The 21,102-nt window shown below is 40.5% G+C and overlaps 1 protein-coding gene across 2 annotated transcripts in view; it reads right to left on the reverse strand.

Moving 5' to 3' along the window:
* The window catches only part of NME7 (NME/NM23 family member 7), a 93,471-nt gene that overhangs the window by 17,397 nt on the left and 54,972 nt on the right, over positions 1-21,102 (reverse strand). For both annotated transcript variants that reach the window (XM_050898655.1, XM_050898645.1), the window contains exon 10: positions 16,849-16,950. In XM_050898655.1, coding sequence (XP_050754612.1) covers positions 16,849-16,950 — 102 coding nt within the window. The remainder of the gene's footprint in view (positions 1-16,848; positions 16,951-21,102) is intronic.

Consider the following 21,102-nt stretch of genomic DNA (forward strand, 5'->3'; position numbering starts at 1 on the left):
GCACTTGTATTAGTACAATTAGCTCATGTTAACAACTTTGCAGCTCTCAAGCACAGAACATGCTGTCCTTAGTGAGCAGACACAAGCGCACCACCTTGCAGACTGCCTCCCCTAACACTGAACTATTTGCCTCAGAACCTGACATTTGTGAAGCCCAGCTACTGAACAGCCTCTTGGTCTTCTCCTCTGCGGTGCTTCTCTGACACCGTGACTAGTGCCAACATCTGATCCCCTCTGAGAATCAGTCCAGACTCTGTCTACATCTTCCTCTTCTTTGAAGTTGACATTTCAATACTCTTCTCCGTCTACAATGCCAAACACTTCCTTAGCCTCTCAGAGTGTTTCTCTTACTACAGCAGATACCACTGAAGTCCTGAGATAACACTCCTCGCCTACCTCTTTACTATGGTATACCTCCCATCTTATACCACCCAGGACTGCCTTCATTGGCAGTCCCTCCACCATGCTCTTTCTTTCAAGGAATAATGCAGTCCTGCTGTAATTCTCTGCACTGTCACCTTGTAGTGTTGTCTTTTAACCCTTCCTATGCCAACTGTGCTACACCTTGTTGGCCTCTCTTCCCAATACCCTGGAGCTCTTCTCCAAGCCTACCTCATGCACAGTTTGCCTCCTTTTAAAATTCAGTGGTGATGGCATTAACCCAGTTTTCCCTCCTTAAAACCCTTTGGACATTCTTCCATGAGTGCCTCCTGAGCACTGCTGCCTGTGAGGGGACAGGCCAATGATAAGCTCACACTACAGCTACTGAACAAAAAACCCCATTCTTCCTTGCCAAGAGAGCCTACATCCGCCCCTTTCTGAAAAGGCACTGGGTACATTAGGGTGTAAGCACTTTGGAAGTGGCCCTGCGGTTTCACTGTGCCACTCCCACGTGTTTGTTTCGGTGTCACAGCTGGAGGTTACTGCCCCCACAGCTGAGTCACCAGACTGGATTGTCCAAGCATTTCTTAACTTTCAGTGTCAAATGGGTTCAAAGTAACTTCAGTAGTGGCTCTTGGCTGACCTGGAAAACTTGCACAGGTACAGATGAGAACCACTTGCATGATGCACACTCTCTTCTGGGACGGCAGTGAATGTTTTAAGCTAGTCCCAAAAGACTTCACAAGAGCATTATCTGACAACACCCTTTAGCCAGTTTCCAGCTTCGCCCACTTGTTGTGTCTCATTACTAAACTAAGACAACTGGACTTTAAGGGCGAGATCTTCTCTCAGCCCAGCAAGTCCTAGATATTTTCCTGTAATAACAATTAACAATTATGGTGATCTGTTACTAGTAACCTAGATCTGTTACCTATGGTGATCTGTTACCCACCTGGAAGACAATTAAACTGCTTTAATGCTTGGAGTGTGTCTAACCCAAAACATTCCACGAGGAGAATTTTCAGTTCCCCATTGTTACTGTGTGTACGTCACAGGTTATACAGGATCTTTGGATACGGATGTCAAGGACATTTGAATAAGATACACTCAACATCAAACAAATTTTGCTTCAGAGGAAAGTTCAAGAGTTTCACTTTAAAAAAAAAAAAAAAGCCCCAAGGAGAAAAAAACCCTCCTCTACACGATCCTCATTAAAGGTTTGTGATAAGAAAGTCTGCTGGAGAAACAGAAGTCACATGCCAGTTAACTGTAGCTATGTGACACTTTAATCAAGCCTTCCTTGAAACAACTGTTGATTCCAGTAACAACTAGCTGTCAGGAAGCCAGCAATAGCACTAGGCTTTCAATTATTTTAAGGAAAGTTTGGGCATATTAGAAAAAATTATTGTGGCTATGAAACCTTTGGAAACACTTTAGCAAGAAACAGCTCAGATCTAAAAAGCTAAAGCTTGGTGTTTCATATTCTGTTTATTTCCTATCTGTCAAACTCTTGCTCAAACTGTTCCGTCCTCCAACAGGTCCAAAAATGCTGCTTCTTATGAAACTTTCCCAAGTTTTCTCTTGACCCATCTTCCTCACCAAACCCACTTTTCTTTTTTTTTTTTTTTTTTCTTTCTTACTTTAAAAGCAGCTATGGCCTCCTGACTTATCATTTTTCCTAAGCTCTCATTTCTACTTCACAACTTCATAACAGAAGACCTCATGTTTCTTCTCTCGGACTCACTCTCTCAGTAACATTGGCAAAAGCTCCTACTGTTGCAGTACACAATCTCCTGTTCTGCCTTCAATTTTTCAATGCAGGTTGCTATGCATTCTCCTGCCCTCCTGAAACTCATCAGCCATCTTGCACAAAAAGGGACTCATTCTGTTCTGCCTGGGGTTAATTAGATCCGAAGTACATGAAGGTAGGTCCTCCAGCACTTTAAATTGTTAGCAGCTGATTAATAAGAATCTAAATAAGCCTTTCTTGCCATCAGTTAACAAACAGGACAAGAGGTAAAGCAGTCTCTGCTTATATTTACATAGCCAAAAAAAGGACAATAATTGTTAATTCCAAAGTTTTACTATTCCATAGCTTTCTTACTACACCACTGAGGAACCCTCAGGGAGCAAGGCCTCTGTAAATGATGGAGACACAAAGAGCTGTACAGATCATATATAGGTGTCCTTGTGTATGTATGGCTGGAAATCTTGGGAACGTTTCAGGGAAGGAGGAAGAGAGTTCCTTACAGAACTTATTCCTCATAGCACATATTAATATACACTCTTCTGCTCCACAACAGGAAGCTTGCCAAGCATTTTATTTATAGGGCCTCATCTGCAACAACAGGGAGATACAAATATAATAGTGAATAGTGGGGTTTGGGTTGGTTCCCCCACCCCCCTCCATCCCCTTTTAAACCTCTTTTCCTAAGCTTTCTGCTGAGTCTAGTTTCCAGGGCATGTGTTTTGTGTACTGGTTTTCAAAAACTTTTTGAAAGGAGTTGAGAGTGGGATGATGGAGGAGTTAAGAGCAGCTGCAGCTCTACCATATGCATGAGAGTAGAGTAACATGTGTGTGCTGGAACTTCATATGCGTGTGTAAATAGGGATGCCACAAACTCGCACCTCACATAAAGAATACACTGTCTGTGGCAAAACAAACGAGGGTTGCTGTACCAAAAGGCTTCATTCTCTTTGGTCTTATTCAGCAGGCTATTTGACCACACCTTACTGGCTGGGCTTTGGTCTACAGCTAGCCCTTTGAACATCCTTGTCCTACACAAGATACAGATGCACATATTTCATGTTTCTCTCTATCTTATAACTGTTCCCGGTGCAACAGTGCCTGTATGAAGTACTTCGCACATTCTAAAATCTTTCTATTCCTATACAAGTGAAGGGAAACAAAAATGTCACCAATGCCAGTAATATGTCAAAATCAGACTGAAAAAATCATAAATATACTCATGAGCAAAGCTCATTAACTGCTTTTCCTTCAAATGGCTGTTTTTTCACGGGCTGGATGGGAAGTTATATAGAACAGTAATATGTATTCCAGCCAAAACCGCAGATTTCAAGAAAATTTGACCAGGTTTTTAAAAGCATCTGCCCTGAATACTTAATTGGGTATCTAGAAAGGCCAAAAGGCCACTGCTTATAAACATTTCTGCGTGCTTTGTTGTTGTTTAAATGGCATTCAAGGAAAAGCTAAAGAGGCGACCACTGACTGTGCAGCAACCATTCCCTCCCTCCTCAGTGGGAAACAGCACAAACTCTGAATGGACCAAAAACAGACAAAGAAACTTCTACAGCCTAAAACTTTGTTCTACTTGAACATGAACTAGAACAAGGAAACCTTGAAAATTCATTACTGGTCCTCTTGAGTGAAGCAGAATAAAAATAAGAGAGTTTGTGATCAAACCCTCTCCTACCCATAGTGTGCTCCCAGGGCAGGTTCATTCTTTTAGGTTTGCTTTTAGGCCAGCAGCATTCAGAGGACTTCTTGGGCTGCAACAAACTCTGCACAGTCCCGTCTAAGCCCGCAGTAAAACATCTTGTCTTCCTTCTCTATCCACGCCCTCACTGCACGTCTTCTCCTTGCTCTTCTTGGCATTCCTCATTCATCACTCTTTCTGAAGGCTTTATGTTGACTTGGTCTCCCCATCTCTGCTTTCCCCACCCTGCACTCATGAAGCTTTTTTCTTCTGCAGTTCTCCATGCTCTGCTGCTGTCATGAAAGAGATGGTCCCTCTTTCCCCTTGGGGTGCCAGCTGATCCAGAAGGCAGTAGCCAGCCTCAGGCAAACAAGCAAGTGCCTTTCTCCTTTTAAGGACCAGCTATGCCCTTGTCAAGAGAACAGAACACACATTAACTGTGAACAAACAAAACAATGTAAATTCCACCACTCACCATGGAATTTGTCTGACTGAACTTTAGCCATCAGAAAGCTGACTGCCTCATCCAAGTGAGACACCTGAGCTTCCTCTGTAGTGAGCAGAGGGTGATAAGTCCTTTCAGGAAAAAAAAGACTCTTTTGCAGTACAACAGCTATGTAAGGTAGGTAGGATAAGTGCCTCTCTCTTCTCTTCCCGTCATCACAGCTCTTCAGTTGGGTTTTATTTTCAGGGGATTTTAGCACCAGTCATATCACACACTGCTGGTTGCTGCAGGGAGCTGCACAAAGTACTCATTGCTACACAAGCCATCAGCAAGAGGTAAAATGATAAAAGCAGCACAGCTTCCGTCATGCAGAATACAATACTAGACAAACATCTCCTGTAATGCTTATTCAAGCTAAGAAACACCTTAACAGTATTGTTACTGTGGGAACAACCTCAGTTGATCAGTCTGATATATTCCTCACAGAAGTTCGCATCTAAAGACAAAGGCTTAACTGTCAAAATGAAATCTGTCGTCAGAGATGATCTTGTGCATGATACCACAAGGGCTAGCTTGCCCCAGCTTGCTTCATATGTTTCCTTTGCAGCCCATACTCCTTCCAAACTCTAGCCAACTAGTTTTGATGTCTGTGCTTCCCCCCTAGTTACCTCAGCTCTGACCTGACATGTTCCCCAGTTTCATACGATGAGCCACCTTACACTCAACATTAGCAGCTGCAGAACACAACAATTTTCTACTCCTGCATCAATCCGAGGTCCATTTAATCATCCCTAAATGCAGTGCTAAGCCTTCTGTCTATATTACAGAGAGAAAAACCTACATAAGATGGTGCTGTTGCCACTGTAAAGTCTTTAACTGGGGAAGAGCGCATTTTGCCCTGAAACCTGGGGCCCACCTGTTGAAAGGTACTTCAGAAAGTTTCTAAATACAAAACCAGGTCAATGTTAAAGAGAATGCAATAGGTTTCCTTCAGCTTAGATTTCACAAACCAATCCAGAACAGAAGTCTCTTGTTGACAGAGTGACAAAGAAAGACTTCTCTTTCTTTGTGTGCCACAGGAGCTGCAGCAACGTCATGTACACATATGGAGTCAGTATCAACAGCCTTATGCACACTTCCAAGGGAGTCAGTGTTATCAGAAAGTCTTTTGTACTTGCCACATATTGCAAAAAAATAATCAAACTAAAACAATCCCCTCCAAACTAAACACTCCTCATCTTTTAACGTTTATCACAAAACAAACTGATACACAGGTTCCCAAGAATCTGGAAAGGTTGCATTGAAAGTCTTTATAACATTTAGCCTAATATTCTATCTCCTGAGCACTGTGCATTTGACCTAGACATTCAGGTTGTCTTCTCCTGACTGATGGTGAAATATTTATGCCTCCAATCACTTACTGGCTGTCCTGACAAGTTTCTGGTATCTTTAACTGAGCCAAGTCTGTGTACATATAGTTATGTACTTGAAACAGCATGGCTGTAAAGGTTTGTTCAGCAAATTAAATGATCTGATCCAGGCAACAGCAGCCACATTTTCAATTGCAAGGCTGTAAAAAGTGCATCTGAGGCTCACCTCGTTCCAAAATCAAATAGTTTTGCAACAGTAGCAGCAAGTAATCAAACCATAGTTTATTTTGTTACAAAAGCCCACTCTGAGTGAAAAAAAAAATTAAAAATAAAAAATCCATCTGCTTTTCTGTTTATTTTAAAGTCAGCCTACCTCTGAACTACTAGTCTGAAGCCCTGTATCTTTTGGAAGTTTTGTTAACGGACCTAAAATTATCTTCCATACTCCAGTGTTGGCAGTTTTTTTGGAAGCTCACAAGTCTGTAGAAGTTGTTACACTGACTCCTTCTCACCCTCCATCCCCTGAGGCACTTCCATTCTCTCTGCTTCACTCCCACACGTTCCCTACCACTCCTCCTCTCTGGCAGCCCACAGGTGCTGCACCAACTCTCCGCATGCTCCCTGGTGTGGGCAGCAAACATGGCACATTCGCCAGACTGAGATAGCATTTTTACTGGTCTTGGTGCTTCTGGTTGATGCTTAAGCAATTCTAATGATAACTGCCCTGCTCAGAAACTTATTTACTGTTGTATTTGTGTGCCTATCTGCCATTGCCAATGGGCTGAATTTAGATAAGAGCAAGCAGCCACGCTTCTCAGTTAAGTGTAAACTAGATTGGATGGTGATAACTGACATACCAAATGTAAGTTGGTCACAAAATAGGAATAAAGATAAAATATCTAGCTATCTTGTTGTATTATCTGGGTGCAATAAGGGATATTTATATTACTTGACAAGTTGGAAAAAGGAAGCATTTAAGAACTGAAAAGCAACTAACCCCTCAAGACATCAGAAAACACAGTGTAACTGTTAATTCGATTATTAGTTGCTTTACTTTAAAGGTGAAATATTGGTCCTACTGATGCTTTTCCAGTGCCTTCAAGGCATCCAGAATTTCATCCATTTATTAATTCACCTGTAAAACAAGGATAAAAAAAAAATACTAGGCTGCAAGGGATATTTTGGGATTTCATTAATTCATGTTAGCAAAATATCTGGAGAGCCTCCAGTGAAAGTCACTACAAAGTTGCAAGACATTATTTTTAGTCTGCAGATATCTTGGCTGAGTTTCCCCCTGTAAGAACAAGAAAAATTACAAATTATCTTTTCCTCTGAAATTAAGAGGGAATTTTACATTTGCAAAAGCAGTCCAGATATCTGAGCTTTACACTCTGCAAAGCAGAAAAAACTGCTTCAAAATTCTACCGAGACTTCCCTAGCTGAACCAACTTCGGACCATTCACTTCAACAGAAGACACAGATGAACTCAAAGACAAAACTCACAAGTCTGCTGCAAACCCCAGAGATCCTTCTCATTCGGGGCTTCGCATGGGAGAGAGCTTTCCCTTCCACTCTGTGCCCTCAAGCCTCTCCAATCCAACAGCAAGCTTCTCCTTGGAAGCAGCAGTGCTGCCGTCTCTTCCCACACAGTTGTGAACAGCCCTGTTCTGATGGAAGGAATCACTCATTATTTGTGTTACAACTGTTTTTTAAAAGCCCCTGCTGCGTTCAGGACTAGCTGTACTAGTCAGTGTTCCTATACATACTAAGAGAGAGTTCCTGGCCTGGAAAACTTATATGAAGAGACATAAAGAACAGAAAATAGGAGCAGAATGGACCCTGTTTTTTGGAGTGCAAAACCAAGACAGGGAGACAGTAATTTCCCAGAAGCACAAAGAAATACACATTTCACAAGGATCACAAGTTCAGTGTCTAGCTCTTAGCTCACATCTTTTGAATCCCAGACCAGTTCCTCAACTATTCTCTCTTCCTGATTTAATGTTGCTTTAACTCCTGTGTAGCACTCTGATGATAAGCCACAGGCTGCAAAACTCAGGCCATGCCAAGTCACCTAGGGGAACTTGAGAGCTGCCATGGGAACATGAAGAACTGCTGCTCACCCATCTTCCACCCCGACCTCATTCTAGTCCTTTGATCTGGGAAGTCAAGGGACGCAGAGAAAGGGAAAACTTCTTAGTAGGAGTATCCAAGGGAAGTCCCATGTGCACATCAGATGCAGTCTATCATACTGTAAGCGAAAGGAGCTGCTAAAAATTCTGCTCAGGTGGCCCTGCAGTAGAACAGAGAATGTCAGCCTAAACCAAACAGACCAGCAAGCAGCACTCCAAATTATTCAGCAGGTTCTCAGCAGTTGAATTAATCACTTTATAGCTAGTTTTTAAAATGCCTTTGTTTAGTTAATAGTGTCCACAGTCAATGAGACCAGTGGTTAGGAATGAAAACTATTACTGCAGCTGTTCTCATGGCTGTCAGCAATTGCAGAGAGGAGGATTTAAAATAATAATAACAATAATAATAATACCACCTATCATAATCAGAAATGCAAAACCAGACTACCTACTTCTTTTTGTTACAGAAGGGAAGGCTTAGGCCATGGTATTTGTTTTCACCCACTTTGAAGCCTTCAATAATGTAGCTCAAGCTGAAAATAACTGCAGATACGCTCTGGCCACAGCATGTACTTCTTGCATTACTACAATGGCATGCAAAGCACCTACGGAATTTCTGTTCATATACACCCTGTTGCAATGTACAGTACAAGGATACCACCTATGACACCTAGAAAGCCAACTGATCCCTCTTAGGGGAAACCCACTTGAGAAACTGATAGATCTCCTTCCAGCAGTGATCAGTTCCCCTCAGATCAATCTCTTTTGTGTACCAATTTATCATCAAGAGTACATAAGATACACTATGATTTGCAGCTCCTTTTCTGTTCAGTTATTTTTAGCTCTTCCACCAATTTATTAACCAAGCAGAGCCTGAATAAACAGTCCTCTGGGATAAGAAAAAAAGAAAAAGTCATGCACATCCAAGAACTGACTACTCATAAGCTGCCAACTGAAAGACATGAAACCTTTTGGGACAGCTACAGTCAACTTCAGGATACTTAAGATCACATCATCATCATGGTTATATGGAAAACTAAGTGCCCTACTGCCCTTTTTCTACACATTTATAACTTCCTCTATTGCACATTTTCAACAAGCACCTTTGTGTGCTGACTCTTGCTAACCGCCTTCTACAGTGCTCTAGAAAAAGCCCTTGCAGCCTGTTCTACCAAGTTCTACCTTGGTTTATTATTTTCTTAATATTTTTTACTGGCGATATCATTCATATTACCTCCTAACTTGAAGTATACATAACAGCACTGCAAAACTACTATGTTCCAATGATAAGTCAGGAAGAATTCAAGTGAAGGACAAGGCTATCTATAGTCAACAAAAACCTGAGTCAGGCATGTAAGCAAATGCTCTTAATCTATTCAAATCAAAGATTCTGAAAACACACAAGGTCACTGTGACCAGGATGCTAAGAAACTGGAGAAGGAGAAAAGAGTTGTTTAGTGCAGTAACAGTATCATCTTTTCCAGACAGAGTGACCTCAGCACTTCCCATATCTTCTGGAAACACTGCTCCCTTTTTCCAAGGAAGGACTGAGGTTATAGAGAATTTGTTTTTTGCTTGAATGCTTCTTTTCAGGGATTAACTTTCATATATTCAAAAACATCACTGTCCAATGTAAAAAGAGTGATTTGCTGTCTGCTGTAACCAAACAGAACACAAGGGAAGCAAAGAAAATAAGCACGTAGACTGAAATTAACCCAGAACCATCTTATTCTTGAAAAGGCTCTTACCTTGTGCCTTTATGGACTGATTACATTAATGAGTCTATTCTCAGAAACCTCAGCAGCTACAGCAGAACCATAGTAGAACAGTCCAAAGGAGGAAGGAGGGAGGGGGGAAAAGATAAAGGATCACCAAGGAAGGTAGACCTCCTGTGACCACAAGAGACTACAACCTAGGAATTCTGATGACCAGCTCTGTATCTTACTGAGAAAGACTGTATTTTCACAAGGGGAAGAATACTTTGATTTTTAAAAAGTGTTAAAACCCTCCCCATAGGCGAGGTAAATCACATTTTAATCCAGCGTAGCTGGGAGAAACAAGCCCTAGAGAGAACCCTGCGGAATACCTTTGATCAGCCTACTGGTGTAAAATTACATTGTGTATTTGTCTATACCAGGCTGGTATCACACGATCACCTGATATGTTAGAAGCCTACCTCTTTTTCTACAGTAGTGAGAAACAAAACTTTTCTCCTTAATCTATCTAAGATATGTAAGCAGAGATACAATAAAGATATGGTATTAGCTAGCATTATTTAAAAAACAAACGAAGCAAATGCTAAAAGAAACTAGGCAAGCAAGCACTTTCAAAACTTTGTGTGGTCACCTTTTAAATAAAATATGATCCATCTATATGAGATACCAAATCTGTAACACCACTCTCTAAAACTTGGCATATATTCAAAGCTTGGAGAGAACCTAAACAGGAAGATGCAATACAAACAGGACATGGAAGAATTCATTTTGCAAAACAAGACATGCAGATGGGCAGTTATAACCAAAACCCCGCGCAATCCGAAAAACCTCACCTCCTCAAGGCAGAATAGACAAATTTATGTAACTTACGGCATTTATAAGAATCTTGTGTTCATCATAGATGCTTAAAATACCACTTTTTTAATAACTCCCACCTACTACTTTGGGATACACTCAGTCTGAGTGCAAAGGGAGCCTTTATGATCCCTAAGCCAGTCTTTCAGGCTTCTTTCACACCTACCTATAGATACAATTAGTCTTTGTGATTTCAGATTAGGCTAAATGTCTTCATGTGTCTGCAGAGCTGAACGGTACAAAGTCCTTGACCAAGAAATTGAGTTTTCTTAAAAAGTAAATATTCTAAGTGTGGCTTAAACCCTTATAAAAATGGCTAGCCCTATGATGCTTTGCAGGGAAAGGCCTAAAAACCTCACTCCAGGATACCCTGGCACATTACCCATTCTGGGGAGTAGGTAGGAGGTCTCTATGGCAGCACAGCAAGTCAAGGAAGATCAGTAACCAGTGCTGTTAATGCCTTGTGGCACATCTCTGCTTTTCTTCAGTCTCTGGGCTCATGTTCAGCTTCCCTCCTCTTGCTAAAACAGGGCAAGCTATTCCAGCCTGGTACCAGGCACGAGGAGCCCAGGAAGAACCAGTTCAAAGCCAGAGACAGCCTGACATAAGGGAGAGATGGGAACACAGATGGGAACCTGAGGCTTCTGAAGTTGATGTTGCTTTCCAGGAGGGCATACAGGATTTTTGACAAAATGTTGATAACCACCTGAAAATGTCCAGAAATTGCAGTTAAGAAGGTGCCTTGTCATGAAGGGATACTAAAATATCAGAGTGACAGGTAGCAGAGGAAACTACAAAACACCCTTACATAGGCTAGAGGGGCTTTGGTAGCCAACTGAGAAAAAAAAAAAAAAAAAATTGCAGCAACCAGAAACAAGATGCAAATGTACTCCAGTTTCAGTCCTCTCTCTGAAGTCCCCAGCACCTTCTCTCCAGAGGATGAAAACAGCAGACTCCCAGTGTCATGCCTCTGTGGTGGTAGTGGGCTTGATATCAGACAATACAATATCTTTTATTATCTACTTTACCAAATGACTGTAATTCGTGACCACTGAATCTAAGTTCAATGACCTCCCATCCAGGATTTATTTAGGCACTGCTGACATGTTCAAGTCTGGTAGCTCTGGAGCCTCAGACAAGGAGTGGCAGATAAAAGGTTTTTTTCAAACTGTAACCTTGCCAACATGCCTCAATCACATTGGATTTAAAGCAGAGTTCAGTCTTGAGGGCTCTGTCAGTATTTAGTCTCCTGATGGAGACTGCCAGTCACTACTAACAACAGCAATTTTCAACACATATGCACCTACCCATCAAGAATCAAAGTAAGCCTACGAACTCCAGTTCCACATGACACTGAACAGCCATCATATGACAGCAACCTTCAGGCAATAACAAGCCACATTTAAAGTAAGCCACTTGCAAGCAAAAGACTCCTCCACCACTATTAGTGCTCTGATTTTTGTTCTGATCTCCCCACAAAGACATATTTCAGTGAGGCTGAAGTCCCTCTTCTTATCAAAGGGCTTCCCGTTGCCTGCAAAGGGTGGCTTTGAGAAGACAGTATGCAAGAAACAGAGCTCTAAGCAGGTCACCTCAAAATTGTAACCAGATCATGCATACGTGCCGCTACAAAGCACATACACACACACGATTAAAGCAAACGGGGCGGCAGGGGTAGGGTGTCAAGGGCTGGCAGACCTCTGCAATACCCATTCAGAAGCAAGAGACACATCAGGACAACTTACTATGAACACTGAATTCATGCCTGTAAAAACTAATTATTGGATTCTTGACTCTCAGATGCTCCCAGGGCTACACACAGCTTTGACAGGAAGAACAAATATGACATTTGTGTATCAGTCTTGTTTCTGGTGCAGCCAGTGCAGACTCCATCCGTTTTAAACCAGGGAAAGCAACTCACTGCCACAGGTGTGGTGTTTGGCATCCACACAGACACAGGCTTGTCTCTGACAACAAGCTATAACACTTTTGGAGGTAAATTTCAAACCATACACCAACTTACTGGCAGTCTAAAGCGGTGGTGGCAACTCATGGTTACAGTCACATTACAGCTGTGGGTCATTAGAGCACAGCTGTCTCAACACTTACTTTCTTCTAGATCCAGTCTTAATAAGCCCCCTGCCCATGCACAGAGGGGTGACACAGAACAAGGTGTGAGATGTCCTGAACCCACCGAGATTTTGGGCTTTATGAACAAGCAGTGTCAGCTTAGCAAAAGGGGGCTGCACTAGAGGAAAGAATCTCCCTCCACAGACACTTAGTCAAAAATTACCATGTCCCCCAACTAAGAGGCCTTAGTACTGTCTAGAACACATTTTCATTAGACCTGCAGAGGCTGATGTGGAAATTAAAAACTGAAAGGACAGAGTCAGATGTCTGACCCTAAATAACGTCTAAGCAATTCAATCATGTCTTTCCCATTGCAGGCTTAGACAGCAGGATATCGTAACTGATCGATCTGTTTGCTACTCTAGCTGATAACGGTCTGGCACCGAATGAAAATTTTTATTATTATTACATGATTCAGGCTATCTGAGTAGATAATCAATTATATGAAAATCTTCTTCACCAAAGACTTAGATTAATAAATCTTATTTCTCTTGAAACACAGTATGTACTTCACTGTCAACACTCTGACCAAGGCTCACTAGGCTACAGGGAGAATCCACATTGAAACAGCTATGAAGGTATTACCAGAAAATGAATACTTGGGAGCTCAAAAATAGTCTTTCATATTTCTTTATATCGTCAACTGAACTATTTTTTATGTGATGTAATATGAAAATGTTGTGCTGCTAATGTAGTTCTAGGAATGAACATGAACATTTTTGGCCACATATGTAGATATTTTTCAGTGCTAGAGATTCGCAGGAGGTCTATACAAACAAAAATCTTACAGCAACAGTGCTCTTTGGCTGATACTATTATCCCTATTTAACTGATGTGATAACTGAGGCAGAAACGTATTGAACTTTTTGTCCAAGGTCACATAGCGAGGTCAGGAATGGAGTTAAAGCAGGCTCCAGCTCTTTCAGTTCACTGCTTTGTTTTATACCATCTAATCTCCCTTTTAGCTCTTTGGCGTTGATACAAAAGTACAAAAGACTGTTAATACACTATTACCCTTAAAATTGCAAATCCTCAATGTAAAAAGAATGCAGGTTAGGATCTAAAGCAAGTATACGAAAATCCCTTTTCAGCCATCTGGATGCAGAAATATTGCAGCACGTCCCATCACTTTAATAATATCTCACAGCAGAAGGTACTTGAGTCACTTCTAGCATACTGCCAATCCTAACTAAAAGCTCTTAAGACTACTAAAAATTATGCAATCAGCCAGGAACCTGTAGCTGATGTAGACTCCTGGAATCACATGGTATAACCAACCTTTTCATTTGTGTATGAAGAAAGTTCACAAGAAAGGTAAAAATAAAAAAATAAAAGCAATATATCTAATTTCTACAGCATTTTACAAGTGTCTTATGAGTACTACATAATCACCTCAACAATTCCATGACAAAATGTTACCAGCTATTTCAACATAGAAGCTGCATGAAGATGATGTGAAAACTGCAGCTGTAGCTTCAGACCTAAGTAATAACAAGCTGCAGAAAAACATTTCTCCTAGTGCATATACTATCCACCGGGGACAAACATTCCACAAGCCTGCAACGTGTGACACTGAGCCCTAATCAGGTCACAGTAATTTTGAGAGTGAGCGTGTCCACCACAGCTCCTTACAGACAAGTATCTTTATCCCACTGCCTGCTTTCCAGATTTGATAGGCTGTTTGTACAGTACTACAAAGAAGCTCAAAACAGGTTTTTGGTTAGTAGTCTTCCCTACTACCACATGAGAGGTTTTAATAAAGTATTTATAAGCTGGTTTATAATGAAGGATATTTTTGGCAGAGAGCTTTACTGACCTGCAGTGCTAACAAAATATTACCCAGTTACAGAAAATAGCACAAAGTTCCATTTCATTTTTAGCATTGTATACTTGGTATAAATTGCTAGCTTATTAAAGTATAATCCTCAAAATGGAACAACTCTAATTCTTTCTTCAGCCCTAAACATCAGAGACTTGGACAAAACCAGACCTATTTCCAGATGACATCTTGCTTTGATTTGGGAAAATTTGTGTCACCTCTTTTTGGATGCCTTTTATTGATCTGTACCCCAACTGTCTCCCTGCAAAACCAAGAACAGACTGAAAGGGCTGTTAACATTCATACCCAGTTTAGATATCTGACTTGCCACAAAGCAATTATTACATTTGCTATGTATCTAAGATATAATTATCAGCACACGTGATTGGGAGAGATTCATTATATGTCAAATTTCAATACCTCTACTCAGTTCAAACAGCACCTTGTTTTGAGAGTAATCACAGTGATTTCAATGGCACTACTTGCCAAATAGGGTACTATTTAACAGGAGCCAAAGTGACCCAAATCAGGTACATTTTGTAGTAAATTTACTCTTCACTTGTGTTTATAAACAGGCTGTACACACATCAGGATCTAGCATATATAAACAAACAAACAAGTTACAGAGAGATTCAGATCTCTCAATAATAATGCACTATTTGCACGACATTTAGATTTACTTTAACCACTAGAATATGAAGTCCATGGTATCTTCATTGTCTGCATATAACCTTGTTAGATAATGAAACTGCTGTTATGGTTTCTGCTACCCCTATTTGAGACAGATACTGTAACCACAAAGTTCAGTTGTGAGCTTCTCTGATGATTCCGATTGGGAATGACAAAAGACCACTGAGATACCTTAGTCCCTTCTTCCTCAAGGACAAGCTACAAACGCTATCTGAAGAGACAGATAAATTTCAGGCAAAGATCACTCTTGAGAGCAGCTGTACTGACTGTACATATGCTTTATGTGCCTGAAGAATCAATTACGTGCAATTCTTATAGAAAACAGTAGACAGAAATATATAACACAGCTGCCTGTCTTCCAAACCTACCATTAGTGTAACCACTATGAAGTCAGTGTCCAAAACTTACAGCCACCTGCTTCCACTAGAAGCAGACAGGTACTCATTTTCACTTCACAAGTCACACAGTTAACCATTAAAAGGGAAACACAAACAGCATAGGTAGGTCACTAGCAAGAGATCTGGGAGATAGGAATTTAGTTCCCTCCTTTGCTGTTTTCTTGTGCTACCCAGAGAAGCCATCAGTTTATACATCCCCCAGTTCCTCAGCTCATCAACAATTCCTTCGGTCACACACATGTTGTATGGCTATGACAGAGCTTTTCATGTGATGTAGTAAGGGAAAATAGAGAAATTCCCCTTCTATCGGTACACTTGTCTTTAACAACCTAAAGCAGCTGTGATGTTTGCAAGCATATTTTGACTTTAACGTATCAGGCATTAAACAAGCAGAAACATGAAAAGGATATAATAGGCCCAAATAAAACAACTGCATCTTTGAAAGTTTTAAAGACCAGAAACCTTAAACATGGAATTTCAAACAAAACTGAAACCACCATATTGTGTACATTACTACTGCTATATCATCTTGCAGTTAAAACTCAGATAAACAGGTTATGCTCTGCTTACAAGGTGCTAACCCAGCAGAGAAACATTTGAATGTTACCAAATAGAAGGGGAAAAAAAGGTTCGGATAATGCCTTTAACTTGTGCTTTCTGTAATGGAAACTCTGGATCTGAAGAAAAATATATCACGAACAACTTGTTCTCCCCTTCAAATATTAATCTGTGTGAATATTTTCCATGCAAACTGGTAAATTCACTCAGTCTGCAACTAAAACATCAAAACATAACCAAAAAACCCACACAAATCCTGACTTCATTGCCTCTATCTTGATATTTCACCTCGTGGCTCCTGTGTGCTATAGTAGCCTTCACTGTTTAATAAAAAACTGCAAACTTTTTGAGACGGCACTTATGCTTGTCTCCAAATTGCACACAGTATCACACATATCCAATTAGTCACCTCAAGAAAAGAAAAATAAAAGCTAGAAGCATTAGCATAGCAAACAGGTATGAGAACTTTTACATCCTTTTTTGTTCACTTCCTTCTAAGAAACAAAGGAACCAATTCTCCTTTTACAGTTTCACCCTAGGAGAATGCCACAGACTGCAGTGGACTAACATTTGATTTACACTGGCCTGCACAAGCAATAACTATTTGTTCCAGGGCTCTGAAGCCTTGTGTTAGAATATTTATGAATCTTCAACAGAGATTTTTGTCTAGATAGCTTTCCTTTCACATAAATATCATCACAGTATTTTATCATCTAGTTTAGGTAAGATCAGAAGAGTTGCTAGAGGATTTGCAAATTGGTCCACTAAGACTAGCATTTGGCCTCCATAATAATGTAATGCTTACATGTTTCCAAGGAATGCAGCAGGTACATGGCAGCTATACCACACTGCGATATTTTAATTCACATAGATAGCACATCAACTTTTTAAGGGTTCCTTATCTCTCAAGCAAGTACTTACAGGGTCAGAAGGACCACAGAAGTCTCTGAACACTTTTGGAGGCTCGGGTTGTGTAATCTCCATTGCTATGCAAGGGCCTGAACACAACTCTGTAACCATCTCCTGGAAGGGAAAAAAGACAGAAACAAATCTGAGCTTCTTTGGGCATTAGCAAGGGTTGTATTCCTCCCCCAAAACTAGACCTAAACTTACAGGACAGGAACAATTAAGAAATATTGGTGCATTTAGGAAAGCAAAAACATGAAACAAAGATGTCATTAGATTTCACAACAAAAGAAATGTTTTCCATTTTGCTACTTGGTTTAGAAGGTGGAGATTGAGGTAAATTGGATATTCAGCTTCAACAGGATACTGAATAGCATGCAACAGCATCCACAATACTTTAAATTCTTTTGTGGCTACATCCTTATTGATCCGGACCTGGATTTCACAGAGGTATCCCATAACTTGTCAAACTAGACTGAATCAATGGAACACACTTTGCTGGGTATAAGTCTCAAAAATCACGCTATGTTCAGCCAGTTCCACAGGCAGCAATGTACTTTGTAGTGTTTCCTACAGGGAGCACAGTACACAGGCTATATTTGTTTCCAAATATACACCCGTTTGATGGTTTTAAGTCATTAAAATGTCTCTTAGGCTTTTGGTTCTCACTGTCTTTTCCTCATCTATTAGTACAGAAGCTGAAACACGCAAGCCAACAGAACAGAACTGAAAGGGGCCTGTGGCACAACCTGTTAGGGGAAGGGTCCTTGATCTGGCAACATTCTTGTGGTGTACTGTTACCAGAATCTCAGTTACACTGAAATTGTCTGTTTCCCTGGAGCCTCCTGGAGAGTAAAGTGACATCGTGAGTTCTGAGTGGGTGATCAAGATGGGTCTTAGTTTTCATAAGCTTAAATTAACGCTGGGCATTAGTGCCAATTTGGAGTTTGTTAATTAGAGGTATAGGTTTCACAAGCAGAAAGAACCTATTTTGATGTTTTAGTCTGACTTCCTTTTTTAAAACATGCCCTTATAATTGCATACCTGTCTAGAAATTTGGACAGACAAGTTTTAAACAAATCAGGACAATTAAAAGAATCAAAACCAGTGAGGAAGGGGGAAAGGAGAACATTCACAGGAAAGAAGGGAGGACAGGGAAGGATGAGTAAGGTACTGCAATCCCACCCGCCAGCCATGGGCAGGTCAAGGATGAGCCACGGCAAAGAACAAGAGCATACAGAGTGGGCAAAAAAGCAGCAGGAAAAGAAGGATTAAGTCCTTCTCTGCCTATTATGAATTGTGATGGAAACTAAATACACAAAGACTCCAAGTCAAGCAGCATTGTTCCAAAGAGTTGGTATCTTCATAACGGATTCCATGCTGAGAGCATGTGCTTAATGTCCCCACCCTGAAGTCAACAGGACAGAATTTTAGCCAAGTGCCTCTATCATCAACCTGATCCTAGGAAATGTAGGCAGAAGTATTCCTGAGAGGACATGAAAAGAGTGCAGACTAGTTTCATGCTCTACAACATGAATAAATACTTTAATTCCAAAAAAACGTCTTATCACCAACAGATTCTCTGTTAAGAACAGGTCAAAGGGCAATATATTTCATTCTGTTAAGAAACAGTAAATTGCCACAAAGTCACTACTCTGTACAATTTCATTGAATTCTGTCATCTAAATAACTGTTAACAGGAAAGTGGAGAAAAAACAGGCTTTTAACTTTAGTTGAATCAACTGAATTCCTGCCCGCAAACTGTGTTTTTTCTTGTTCCTCCCTTTTCTATTGTTTCTGTATCAGCACTGACATCCCACCAGCAACAGCAAACACCATGAGCAAAGTTACTCCTGACTCCTCCATTACAATGCAAAGCTGAAGACTGAAGACCAGCTGCCACCAACTACAACACAGAGGCATGTGATACTGTGTGAGACAAGCTTGGTCTACCTTATACAGCCACATCAACAGTCCAGAGTTGAATTTAAATAGCAGACAGTTTCTCTGGTAAGACTCCCAGTTACAGCTAAATCAAATTTTCTTTAGCAAATAGTTTATTCATCAAATAACATGGCTTGTGGTAAACCAAAACCATTCCTGGAACTGGATCAAGCTCAAGCATTTTTGATTAACAAAGTGGATTCTGAGCTGACCCAAAATAATCTCCCTCTTTTTTTCCCCATTTTCTATTCTGGCTACAGTAGGAAATACAAAGCAAAACAGCACAAAAACTAATCAATAGTATGCAAAATCCCATGCAGGAGATACCAACAAAGCTAAAATTTTGAGCAATTGTTCAGCTTTCTCTTTTCACAGAGGAGTGCTTTATATACAATGTCAAGCCTTTATCTGACTGACAAGGGGTAACCAGAAGAATCATAGAACAGAATCATAGAATCGTTTAGGTTGGAAAAGACCTTTAAGAACATCGAGTCCAACCGTTAACCTAGCACTGTTAAGTCCACCACTAAACCATGTTCCTAAGCGTCACATCTACACATCTTTTAAATACCTCCAGGGATGGTGACTCAACCACTTCCCTGGGCAGCCTGTTCCAATGCTTGATAACCCTTTCGGTGAAGAAATTTTTCCTAATTTCCAATCTAAACCTCCCCTGGCGCAACTTGAGGCCATTTCCTCTTGTCCTATCACTTGTTCCTTGGGAGAAGAGACTGATAGCCACCTCGCTACAACCTCCTTTCAGGTAGTTGTAGAGAGCACCAAGGTCTCCCCTGAGCCTCCTTTTCTCCAGGCTAAACAACCCCAGTTCCCTCAGCCACTCCTCATAAGACTTGTGCTCTAGACCCTTCACCAGCTTCGTTGCTGCTTAGACACTTGTGAGTGTCTAAGTGGTGTAGCAGGTTGCTAACCATTTCCCCTTGGATTATGGGGGCTTCAATCTGCTCCCCGTCCCTGTCTTCGAGCTCAGGGGGCTGGACAAAGAAACAGGAGTACAGTTTTTGAAAAGGATTTTGGATGCCAAGTATCTTCTGTGCTGAGTTATTTTGGAATGATAAATAAAATTCAGATCAAAACAGACGGTTCTGAGTCACATATATAAGAGGTCATATTTTTTCTTCAATATCCTATTTTGCAACGTACTTCTTCCTATTTGGCCTGCACTGACAATATCTATTGCTGTTCCCATATGTGCCTTCCCTGGATCCCTTTACCATCATGATTAGCATTCCCACGTTTTCCTGTTTCACAGATATCCTGAGTGCACGGAGATATTAATTTCATTTCATTTCAACTGAGTGCATCCAGCACATATGGCTTGCAGGACAGAGCCCTAGATTCTCACTTTTCTTCAAATCCCATCTAAAACATATCTTCTTTTTCGACTTACTCTGTTTAAATGTCACTTTCCCTTCTGAGTAACTCTCCAATTAAAAATTTGCAACTTATTAGGGGGTCAGAGATTGTACAAAAGAGCTGCAGAAGATGGTAGAGAATTTCCAGTTTGGTTCAAAGCAGAGACTTTTGCAGTACCACGGGATTCTTCGGGCCCTGAAATACTGGTCAGATATTACCATATTTGAATTCCACCACGTACGTACAAGTCTGCCTGTCCAATCTTCCTTTGGCCCTTGTCAAAAACGGTGTTATCAGAGGAGACTTTAAGATTATTCCCCAATCTGAGAGTGAACTAACAGTACTCCTAACCTATTTAAAGACAAATCTACAAACCCTGTTGACGTAAGTTGGACTAAACAATCATAAAGGAGGAAAAAAAAGAAAATAAAAATGTCATTATCAGAGTAATATTAGTAACTGTGTAGAAAACTTTTAATAATTTAACCATTTAAAAATTAAGGATAATGTGCATAGTACATAGCATGGCAGTGAAGCTAAACTCATTACTATTTGTAAAATGAACCAAAATCCTCTGACAGAAGGTGATACAGAAATGCAAGCTCATCTTTTTGTATTCCTGTTGTTCTATCTGCAGTCAGGAAGTTTTATGTGACAGTACAAGGCATAGTAATATATAGAGTCTTAGATGTCCACTGGGATTACAGCGTATCTTAAACTTCTTAAATTTTCTGAAGATCCACAAAAGTCAGATCAATAAATTTAAGAATAGCTCAAAATGTCATTAGGAAAGCATTCAAATCAGCAGCCCATTGTAAACAAAATAATAAATGTATACTCTGGTCCCAGCCACTAGTGCAGTATCAAATCAAAGATACAGATGTGACACATTCACATAGCTCTACTGCAATAAAATAACTTACCTGACGGTTTTTTTTTCACTCTGTTGTA

The sequence above is a fragment of the Gymnogyps californianus genome, chromosome 1 (genome assembly GCF_018139145.2).
Source record: "Gymnogyps californianus isolate 813 chromosome 1, ASM1813914v2, whole genome shotgun sequence".
Lineage (NCBI taxonomy): Eukaryota > Metazoa > Chordata > Aves > Accipitriformes > Cathartidae > Gymnogyps > Gymnogyps californianus.